Here is a 10,726-nt window from a genome sequence, read left to right as displayed (position 1 = left end):
CAGTTAGTTAAGGGCACAATGTTGTGCTTAACAGATTCTGACTGTCCTTTTCTCTTCCTGCCCAACTCCAGGGCCCCCCTCCTGAAGGTGAGCCCTTACAGCCCACTCAGCCTGTGCAGTCTACACAGCCTGCCCAGCCCACACAGTCTACACAGCCTGCCCAGCCTGCGCAGCCCTCCCAGCTCAGCCAGCCAGGCCAGCCATCAAGCAGCAAGATGCCTCAGGTCTCCCAGGAGGCGAAGGGGACCCAGACAGGAGTAGAGCAGCCTCGCCTCCCAACCATACCTACAAACAGGCCAGCTGAGCCTCATGCCCAGGTTCAGAGGGCACAGGCGGAAGCAAGCCAGACCTCTTATCCTTCCCCCGTGTCGGTCTCTATGAAGCCTGACCTCCCGGCCCCTCTGCCTGCTCAGGCTGTCCCAAAGCAGCCGTTGTTTGTCCCCACAACCTCAGGCCCCAGCACCCCTCCAGGACTGGCTCTGCCGCATCCTGAAGCCCAGGCCACCCCGAAACAAGATTCCTCTCCACACTTGACTTCCCAGAGGCCTGTGGATATGGTCCAGCTTCTGAAGGTAAGCCTGGGCAGGGGTCTCCCCTACTGCCCTCCAAGCTGTGAGCTGTGTTAAATGTCCTAAGATCCCCGCTTGACTTAGACCGGCGAGCTGCTGCCTAGGGCCATGTCCAGCATGGCTCTGCTCTCCAGCCATGAGCTCACTATCCTGTTTGTTTCCCTGTGAGCAGAAGTACCCCATTGTGTGGCAGGGCCTGCTGGCCCTCAAGAATGACACAGCTGCTGTGCAGCTCCACTTCGTCTCCGGCAACAATGTCCTGGCCCATCGGTCCTTGCCCCTCTCTGAAGGAGGCCCCCCACTGAGGATTGCCCAGAGGATGCGGCTGGAGGCCTCACAGCTGGAAGGGGTTGCCCGAAGGATGACGGTAAGGCTCAGGCCCAGGTGAGCAACTGTCCCACCCACAGGGATGGAAGTGATGGGTGACCTCCACCTGCCTGTCTCCTTGGCTTGTCATGGGGTGCAGTAATGGCTTTTTTTTTTTTTTTTTTTGAGGAAGATTAGTCCTGAGCTAACATCTGCTGCCAATCCTCCTCTTTTTGCTAAGGAAGACTGGCCCTGAGCTAACACCCGTGCCTATGTTTCTCTACTTTATATGTGGGACGCCTGCCACAGCATGGCTTGCCAAGTGGTGCCACGTCGGCACCCGGGATTGGACCCGGCGAACCCCGGGCCGCTGAAGCAGAATGCGTGCGCTTAACCACTGCACCACCGGGGTCGGCCCTGCAGTAATGGCATTTTTGAAGTGGTTGATGAAGGTCATGTTGTCTCCACTGGGGGTATAAAATGTCTCTAGACCCAGAAATAAGGTGCTTTTTCATTCAACAAACATGAGGGTGGACTTTGTCATCTCAGAGGTAGGGACTTTTGTGGATTTAGGAGTCAACTCCCCTGGGTTGGGCAGGCCTCCGTGTGGGCTGCTGTTTTGGGAGGAGGCCCCTGATCACTGATAGCTGCCTCTGCCCCAGGTGGAGACAGATTACTGTCTGCTGCTGGCTCTGCCATGTGGCCGAGACCAAGACGACGTCGTGAGCCAGACCGAGTCCCTCAAGGCTGCCTTCATCACCTACCTGCAGGCCAAGCAGGCGGCAGGGATCATCAACGTTCCCAACCCTGGCTCCAATCAGGTCAGCCCACTGTCCAGTGTCCTTCCTCGGTGCACACACCCGTGGGGCTGGTCTCGGCTAGTCAGGCAGTCTGAGTAACCTGGTGGCATTGGCTCCCAGTGCCAACTAGAGTAGTCCAGTAAAGTTTCCTAGACAAGGTGGGCAAAAGGGCATTCCAGATAGAGAAAACAAACAGCGTATGGGTGAGGCTGCCATTGCCCATCCTGGAGACAGTGAAGGGACAGCTGAGACAGCAGAGGTTTCTCTTTAGCTTAGTGATACAGAAAAGGTTCATGTTGGTTTTCTGACACCTCCTAGTTTTCTTACGGTAGACAAAATCATGGAGACATTAGCTGGGCCTCCTCAGGGCCCCTAGTTGGAAATGTTTAAAGGAAGAATGGTGGTGGGGTGGGTGATGTGAAGACAGGGGTCCCACTTCTCTCTCCCGTCGTCCCCTTCTCCAGCCCGCCTATGTGCTGCAGATCTTCCCGCCCTGCGAGTTCTCCGAGAGTCACCTGTCCCGTCTGGCCCCTGACCTCCTTGCCAGCATCTCCAACATTTCTCCCCACCTCATGATTGTCATTGCCTCTGTGTGAGCCACTGAATGGTCACCACTCAGTGTATTTTCCCGAGGCTCTGCAGCAAAAAATACAAAGGATAACCCAGCCAAGTGGAGGAAGAAGCTGCCGAAGGGACAGACTCCACTGCCGGACGCCAGCCTCGCCCTCCTGTCCGCCCGCCCGCCCCAGCCGGGCAGGCCCTCTGGGCAGTGGTGCTGCTGCCTGTATGTTTACATGACGTTTAACCCAGGACAGACCGCCAGCCGATGGGCTCGCAGACACCTCGGGGCTGGGTTTCTCCTTTTTTGGGAGAAAAGGAACATGGCAGTGGAATTAATTTTTTTGTTGTTTTTGTTTTTAAGAAACAAGAAAACAGAACTGCCTTTGCACTAAATTAGTGACTTGGACTTTTGCACAGTGAAGACAGGCTGTGGCACTCTGGACTCTAACGCAGGACTTCAGACTTCTGCTGAAACCTTGGGGTCAAGGAACATTTCATTGGGTTGTTTTGTCCCCACTCCTCCCTCCCTTGCTCATTTGGATGTGTCACCTTTCTTAATTCTCCTGCTGCCACCATCTCTGATTCACCTGGGATTGTACAGTTTACAATCGAAAACGAGCAAACAGGATTTCCTTTCTTGGTGGGATACGCAGAACTTGGGATGTGTGTATATATAAATATATAATATATATAAATATATATAATACTGACTTAAAAAATCAAATTCCCCTGACATACATTTTTTTTAATCTGTGCCAAAAATGTGTTTTCAGAGAAAATCTTATTTTCATACTCAGACTTTGTATTGTCACTCATTTGTATAAGTGCGCTTCGTTACAGCACGGGCCCTGCCCCCGCGATTTGGAAGTGTCACACACACAAAAAGACTGTACAAAAAGACTGGCTTCCCCTGTTCCTTTTACCTTGACCTCTCCCCCAACTTCCTAACACTTATTAATTTATGAAACTTTTTCTCAGCGCAGTTTTGTTTTGTGTGTCCATTGGATTACAAACTTTATTAAAAAATACAAAACACATCAAGTGTGGATGTGATTGTCACCTGGGTGGGAGGACCAAGGGTCCTCAGCTTGTAGGAGCAGCTGGCCCTCATCCCACTTTTGCTTGCTTTCTCACCCCCCACCACCAAATCTGTATATGGAACCTAGTTCCTTTCTGCCACTTAATCCTCCCCAAGGATTATTTTATCTTCTACAAAATGAGATTTTCATCACAGACTGAACTTAAACCATTTTTCAATACTGTGGTGTAAATATCTGTGACACTTCAAGGTCCTGATTGATTCTTGGGTGATGTGGAAGGCACTTCAGTTTGGATACAGAATAAAAGCCACCCCCACACAAACTCAGAAGCATCTTAAGCAAGCTGTGGTGCCTTGCCTCTTCCCCTGCCTCCTCCGGTAGGGTGCAGGCTGGCCCTGCAGCAGCAGCAGTGGCGGAGCCTGGCCTGATGGTGCTCCTGCAGCTGCCTTTAGACAGGAGGGTGGGGTGGTGGGCCAGGCTTTCCCAGCTGGACCAGTACAAGCCTGGCTGGGGTGTGTGTGTGTGTGTCAGAAACAGAGACCACAGAGTTGTTCTCACTTGCAATATATCCATCGGGCTCCTCCACACACTACACTCTGGGTGTGAGAAGATGGTGCCATCTCTGAGTGAGGGGTTACAGCTGCTGGGGGTGAACTGTGTGGAAAAGGGGCAGCGACGGCATCTCCTCTCCCTGCTGACCTGAGTAAGAATGAGCTCCTCCATGGCCCCGGCCTGCTGCTCCTCATTTCAGCAGGGCTGTGTCTCCCACCTCCCCATCAGCTCATTCCTGACCCTCCAGGTCCTCAGCCTGGTGGTAGAGACACCAATGATTCAGGGTACGTAAATGTTCCAAAGGATGGCACTGGCTTGGCCTCGAATACTCAGGCTGGGTTACTGTTAGGCGAGTGTGGAGTCCTCTTGCTTCCCCAGGCCCAACAGAAGCAAGCACGTGGCCTGTTGGGCCTGGTGCCCTCTGCCTACCTTGCTGCTCTGGCTGAATGAGTCCCTGAGCTGGGCCCTCTCTTGGTTGCCTGGATCCTGGTAAGTAGTTGTGGCCAGCCCCTGCTGACCCAGCTCCCAACCCCCTGGGCAGAGGGGAAGCAGGGTCCTAAAGCTGAATAGATGAGAAGACCAAAGAGGAGACTGGATGAGAGGGTGGGGCATGTGGAGCTGTGCTCTCTGGCCACACCCAGACTTGGGGCAAAGAAGCCAGCTTGCTTCTAGACAGGTCCCGGGGCTGCAGTTCCATTCCAAAGGAGGGACAGCCTGGCGTTCCTAAGCAGCAGCTCTCTGCCAGCTGGTCCCTGGCTGGAGCAGCCCTTCCATGGCATCAGCCACAGCTGCCAGCTCCCCATCCCACCCCATAGGGAGCTATAGGCAGCATTAGAAAATAATCGAATTTATTCTCTCTAGGGAATGGGGCCACCCCTCTCAGTCTAGGGTGGCATCCATCCTTAAATAAACAGTCAGGACAGGAGATGCCTGCTCACTCGGCAGGCGGTGGACATTCAGGAGCTGTGGGCGGCGTCTCTGCCAGAGCAGGCTGGCCGTCGGCCCCATCCCGAGGGCGGAAGACCAGCTCCCCAGCCTGCAACACCTGCCCGGCTGGCCACGTGCTGCCTGGCCCGTACTGCTGGTAGAAGTCCGCGTCTGTCTGGAACATGACCAGTGCCTGGGCCGTGTGGATCCGCACGTGCTGAGCCAGGCTGTTGGCATCCAGGAACTTGTCCCCACAGGAGTCACAGGCATAGAGGATGTGGGTGTTGGGGTCTGTGGGAGTTGGGGGCTGTGGTGAGGATAGGAAGGACCCTTGGGGCCCACCAGCTTTCACGCCCTGGGTGGCCCTGCTTACCTTCTTCCTGCACTTGCTTCACAGCTTTGCTGATCTCAGCTTTCAGTACTTCTGTCTCATCGGCAGTCACCGCAGCCCCCACCGGTACCACTGGGGGCAGAATCAGCAGGGCCTGAGGCCAGAGGCACCTGCCCCATTGTTGCCACCCCAGAGACAAAGTACCCATGACCACCCTCTGCTGCCCGGAGCCCGCACCTGTGAGCTGAGTGACAGCTGTTGCTGCCAGTGCCTCGGTGGCCAGCGTGACCATGTCATCAACAGTGACCACGCTGACCTCACCACCCTCCTCTGGCTCCAGGATTTTGATGCCTGCCTTCCCCTGGTGCACGGTCTTCACGTGGGAACGCAGATTGTCCACCCGGTTGAAGCCACGACCGCACTTGTCACAGAGGTAGGGCTTCTCTCCTGGGGGAGGAGGCAAGGTTCTCGCCTGCCATTGGGGAGGGGGGGACCTCAGTGGCCTCCAGCTTCCCCGGCAGCCCTGTCTTTTCCAGCAAGTGCTCTGGGGCGGCTACTAGAGCTGCACAGAAGACTCTAGTGGCCCCTGCACCTTATGGAAGCTCTAAGAAAATGGGGTCCTCATGTGAATCGAACTTCCTTCAAGGCCACCTGTAGCAAGTGCCAGCACTCAAGGCTGGGCTCTGGGGGTACCTCCCTTCCCAGCAGTCCCACCGAGAGCAGGGTTTGGGAAGGGACAGACGGGCGGGGGGCACATGCTCACCAGTGTGGATAATGATGTGCTTGGAGAGGTCCCCCACGTTCACGAAGGCCTTGCTGCACACGCTGCACTTGTGCGGGCGGATGTTGTCATGGTGGCGAATGTGATTGGCCAACTGGCTGGACTGGACAAATCTGCAGGGCCACAGAGGGAGGGGCTCGCACTGAGCTGCCCAAGCCTGGGGCCAGGGGAGCGGGGCTGGGCCTCCTGCCTCATCTTCTAGGCTGGAGAGAACTCCTGGGGCATATGCCGGGGCTAGGACGGCCGTCTGCCTAGCTCCCAACCGAGCCCTAAGTTTGTTTCTGACCCCTTCACCGTGCAGAGTGCCAGGGACCCCACAGCACCCCGGCCATGGGTGGGATGGATGGGGCAGGACCTCTTGCCACAGCGTTCGCAGACATAAGGCTTCTCCCCAGTGTGCTGGCGCACGTGGGCGATGAGGGAGCTGGCCTGGGTAAAGGCCTTGCCGCACATCACGCACTGGCATGGTTTCTCACCTGGGGACGGGACAGCAGAAGGTGTTAGCACCTACTTCTCCTCCCCACATGCCTTCCCCAGCCCCAGGCACCACCGGGCTTGCTCACCCACCCGTGTGGATACGGACATGCCGCTGCAGAGCGCCAGGGTCAGCAAACTGCCGCTGGCAGTGGATGCACACGTAGGGCTTCTCCCCACTGTGGATCCGAAGATGCCGCTTGAGGTTCCCTGGGGCAAGACCAAGGGAGGCCGTGGCATGAGGCACCACTAGGTGGCTGAGGAGCAGAGGGGCGTGAGGGCAGCCAGGGCAGCCCTGGCCCTACCTGAGGTGGTGAACTGCTTCCCACACTCTCGGCACTTGAGGGGCCCATCTGCGATGTGGATCTTCAGGTGGGCCTTCAGATTCCCCACCTGTGCCCAGGAAGGGGGTCAGAAGGGCCACCCCATAGAACTGGGCCTCGGGCCGCAGCAGCCCCTCCCAATGCGAACAATTGATTCTCGGTCCTCCCAGGGGCCTGTGGATGGCTCCATCCTTCCTCGAGGCCAATGGAAGGTTCCAGATCCCAGCAGTGAAAGGGAAAACCACTCCACTCCAGTTCTTTCCAGCCCGAACCCCACCCTGATTCAACCTGCTGCCCCAGTTTCCTCAGCAGAGCAGTCCAGAGCTCCGTCCAGGGCAGGGTCACTTTCTACTCAGCCACCACCACCTACTTTTTCCCGAGCCTGTCTCTCCTGAGACGAAGCTCCTCCCCCACCCCAGCCTGCAAGGGCCCGGATGCCTGGGCGCTGCCCGTGGGCTCGCTCCCGCAAGGTTCTGCACACCTGGTTGAACTTCTTGTCGCAGTGTGGGCACTTGTGCTCCTTGTCGGTGTCGTGGGTCTCCAGGTGGCGCATCTTGGAGGTGGGGTCGGAGAAGGAGCGGCCGCAGTAGTCACACTGGTAGGGCTTCTCGCCGCTGTGCACCAGCTGGTGCCGCTTGAGGTTGCCCGAGGTGGTGAAGAGCTTGCCGCAGTCCTCACAGCGGTAGCGCGCCTCGCCCGAGTGCCGCTTCTTGTGCAGGTTCAGCAGGCTGATGAGCCGGTAGCTCTTGCCGCACTCCTCGCAGCCATAGGGCTTCAGCGGGCTGGTGGTCAGGAGGCAACAGGGAGAGGAGGGGTCGCTGGGTTCCAAAGAGGGCCGGGGTGGGGGGCGAGGAGGCCAGGGCCTGGGGCGCCGTACCTGTGAGTCTTCTCGTGGGCCTTGCACGCAGCCGGGTCGGAGAAAGCCTTGTTGCACTCCCGGCAGGAGAAGGGCTTCTCCCCCGTGTGGATGCGGATGTGCCGCTTGAAGTTCCCTGTGTGCGTGAACTCCTTCCCACAGTCCTACAGGGTGCAGCAGGGAGGCGTGAGGGGGCTGCGGGGCTGGGGGGGTGGGGGTGGGGGGTGCGGGGTAGGACAGAGGCCAGCACCCCCTGCAGGCCGCACCTCACACTTGTGGATGACGGAGCCATAGGCCTTGGACTCCGTGCGGTCGCCGTAGGTGCCCGAGCGCAGGCCCCGGGCCTCCGCCCCGAGCTCCTGGCCCGAGTCCGTGCTCGCTGACTCCTCGCTCTCCTCAGGAGCCTCCCCCTTCTGCAGCTGCGGCCCCTCTTCCTTGACGGCAGCTGGCGCGGCACCCTCCTCCTCTAGCTCTTCTCCCTTCCTGGCTGGCTCCACCTCCATTTCTGCGATGAGAAGGGCGGGAACTGAGGCAACCGGGAAGATGAGAAGGGGCCTCCAAAGGGCCATGACCTCAGAGCCAGGCAAATGCCAGGAAGCCAACCTGGCAACTGACCAAGTCAGGCCTAGGGCTGTCTCATCTCTCACACCCCCCCCTCTCTGCATGGGCACCTAGTAGGGGCCCAGCAGTGTCCGGGAGTCACTAATATATGGTCTCCAGCAACAGCCAGAGGAAGTACCAGTGGTCTTGCCGACTGGGACATTCGCTGCTTGGAGGATGCAGGTGGGCCTCAGTCCAGCCGAGGCCCCAGCTGCCTGCACAGTGGGAAGGGTGCTGTCAGCAAACAAGCAGGGGGGCCGATGCTGTGGGTACTCAGTGCCGGGAAGAAGCAGAAGGGCCACTGCCGCATCAACGATGCTTCTGTGCTAACAGCATGGCCAGGGTGCACAGCACTAGCAACTGATGTCAAAATTTGAGAATGAGAAAAGATGACATCGGCCCAAAGGCTAAAGTGAAAGGGTGGCTCAGAGCGGGATCAGCTGGAGGTAGGAGGAGAATGAGAAAAGATGACATCGGCCCAAAGGCTAAAGTGAAAGGGTGGCTCAGAGCGGGATCAGCTGGGGGGATGTGTGAGTTAGGGCTGGCCCTGGCTGGGGGGGGATACCTTGCTCCGAGCTCTCTGACAAGGCCGCCTCGGCTTCAGCAGCAGCCATGCCACTCGTGGGGTCAGGCTTGAGCTCCACGGGTGGCGGCTCCCGGGGGGCATCAGCCTTCTCCGTCTGCTCTGCACCTAGGGTAGGAGTTTGGGGACACCGAGGGTGGATTGAGACCCTCTGTCCAGGGGCTGGATGGCTCTTCTGGACCAGGTCCCTGGCAGTGGCTGTGGTCTGGGAGTGGGCGTGGTGGGGGTGGGGGTAGGACATCCAAGTTCAGGCTGCTTGTGCCTCTGCTCTGGCTGGAACAGACGCTCTAGAACAATGGGTCATCTGGGTGACTGGAGCTCAAGGGGTACAGTTGCCTGCGCCACCCTCCCTCCCTCCCCAGGAGCCTCCTGAGAAAGCCCCTTACTGCACTGGGGCCCAGGCTGCTGGGTGACAACTGGGCAGCCAGCTGGGTCCTCAGCATCACAACTCACCACTGGCCGCGCTCTCGGCCTGGCCGCCTCGCTCCTCTTTGGGCTCTCTGCCTGGGCCCGTGGGTGGACTGCTTCCGGCCGGGTCTAGCTCACTCAGCATGGTGGCAGCAGCCTTTTCCTCTTTGGCTCTCTTGTCCCCTCCTGGAGATGGAAGAGGACAGACCTGCCGTTTCCCATCAAGTGCCCACCACCTGGAGGGGTGAGGGGGCCCAGCACTTGCTGCTCTTCGGGGTCCTCCCAGGGGTGCATCTAAGTAGTGGTTTGTTGGTTTGTTCATTCAACCAGTTATGCACAGGGCGCCTACTGCACAGGCTGCTGGCGGGGCACAGGACACAGCAGCCACAGACTAGCTGGGGAGACAGACCTCACACACGCAACGAGGACGCTGACAAGATGCCAGTGCTAGGAGGAGAGGGGCATGGCTCTCTGCACATGGAGTGCAAGGACTCTGGCCCACCCCAGTACAAGGGCCTTTCGGAGGGGGTCAGGGGAGCAGAGGGAAGGGCCAGGGAGAGGAGAGCTGGAGGAGAGGCAGACCCCCTGTGCAAAGGCCTCGAGGCAGGCACGGCTCCCCGGCTCTCTCGGGCAGCAGCACACACAGGGAACTGGCAGAAGGCAGGGGGGGCAGGCAGAAGAGCCCTGAGAGGCCTTTCTCACACTCTACTGCAGCTAATCCTCACCAGCACCCACAACGCAGGCAAGGCCAGATGAGGAAACTGAGACTCAGAGAGGTGACACAGAGAGTCAGAGGCAGAGCCCCTATCAAAAGCCACCTGCTAAGGCAAAAGCCTACCAATAATCTTACCTTCCATGGCTGAGACCTCTGTATTCTCCCCAGGGCTGGCGGCCAGCTCAGCAAGTGACTTGAGGGCATGGCAGGCTGTGATGATGTCCTGCATCTGCAGGAAGCTGGCCACAGCCAGCACATCGTCCACGTTCTCAGAGCTCAGGCTCAGCTTGGCTGTGTACATAAACTCCAGCACCTGCCCCAGGCCTGCCAAGGACAGACAGCCATCACAGACCCACCTCAAGGCCTGGCACCAGCAACCTGCCCAGCTGCTCCACTCAGAGGCAGGAGCCAGGGCTTTGTGAAAAGCAGAGGGGCAGGCCACCATCTCCCCATCTCCTGTGCTGGCGGAGAGGTGGGCAACCTGGGGATTCTCAGCCAGACAACAACCTCCAAAAAGAAGAACACCCACAGAGGACAGAAGGTGTGAACCTCCACCCTGCATGAAGACAGAGGGTGTGGGTGTTCGCCCTCAATGGAGGACGGGGGCGGGGGATGCTTGCCCGACACAGAGGACAGAGGGTGTAAACGCCTACCCTGCACAGAGAAGAGGGCTGAAGGGAGGACAGAGGATATGAACACCCACCCTGCACGGAGGACAGGAGGTGTGAATGCCTGCTCTGCACAAAAGATAGAGGGTGTGAACACCTGCCCTGCACAGAGGACAAGTGGGTGTGAACACCTGCCTTGCAGGGAAGATAGAGGGTGTGAAAGTTCCACCCCGCAAAGAGGACAGAGGGTATGAGCCAAGAGTGTGAACACCTGCCCTGCCTGAAGGACAGA

At 58.3% G+C, this 10,726-nt stretch overlaps 2 protein-coding genes across 17 annotated transcripts in view; one reads left to right on the top strand and one right to left on the bottom strand.

Moving 5' to 3' along the window:
- Positions 1-2,412, top strand: part of SPEN (spen family transcriptional repressor) — an 80,819-nt gene extending 78,407 nt beyond the window's left edge. For all 9 annotated transcript variants that reach the window (XM_044769761.2, XM_044769758.2, XM_044769762.2 and 6 more), the window contains 4 exons: positions 72-572; positions 742-936; positions 1,538-1,696; positions 2,140-2,412. In XM_044769761.2, coding sequence (XP_044625696.2) covers positions 72-572; positions 742-936; positions 1,538-1,696; positions 2,140-2,271 — 987 coding nt within the window. In that variant the 3' untranslated portion in view covers positions 2,272-2,412. The remainder of the gene's footprint in view (positions 1-71; positions 573-741; positions 937-1,537; positions 1,697-2,139) is intronic.
- A 2,247-nt stretch (positions 2,413-4,659) lies between these two features.
- The window catches only part of ZBTB17 (zinc finger and BTB domain containing 17), a 33,084-nt gene continuing 27,017 nt past the window's right edge, over positions 4,660-10,726 (bottom strand). For 5 of the 8 annotated variants that reach the window (XM_070510980.1, XM_044769763.2, XM_070510981.1 and 2 more), the window contains 13 exons: positions 9,962-10,150; positions 9,157-9,297; positions 8,686-8,811; positions 7,787-8,025; positions 7,542-7,684; positions 7,146-7,446; positions 6,647-6,734; positions 6,435-6,551; positions 6,223-6,343; positions 5,850-5,980; positions 5,324-5,533; positions 5,129-5,218; positions 4,660-5,046 (listed from right to left, as the gene is read on the bottom strand). In XM_070510980.1, the coding sequence (XP_070367081.1) occupies positions 4,763-5,046; positions 5,129-5,218; positions 5,324-5,533; positions 5,850-5,980; positions 6,223-6,343; positions 6,435-6,551; positions 6,647-6,734; positions 7,146-7,446; positions 7,542-7,684; positions 7,787-8,025; positions 8,686-8,811; positions 9,157-9,297; positions 9,962-10,150 (2,180 nt within the window). In that variant the 3' untranslated portion in view covers positions 4,660-4,762. Of the gene's footprint in view, positions 5,047-5,128; positions 5,219-5,323; positions 5,559-5,849; positions 5,981-6,222; positions 6,344-6,434; positions 6,552-6,646; positions 6,735-7,145; positions 7,447-7,541; positions 7,685-7,786; positions 8,026-8,685; positions 8,812-9,156; positions 9,298-9,961; positions 10,151-10,726 lie in introns of all 8 variants that reach the window. The other 3 variants (XM_070510984.1, XM_070510983.1, XR_011503606.1) reach the window with 2 other exon arrangements.

This window comes from Equus asinus, chromosome 5, assembly GCF_041296235.1.
Source record: "Equus asinus isolate D_3611 breed Donkey chromosome 5, EquAss-T2T_v2, whole genome shotgun sequence".
In the NCBI taxonomy this organism is placed as follows: Eukaryota; Metazoa; Chordata; class Mammalia; order Perissodactyla; family Equidae; genus Equus; species Equus asinus.
The sequence above is the reverse complement of the archived record's forward strand: the minus strand, read 5'-3'. Positions and strand labels throughout refer to the sequence as shown.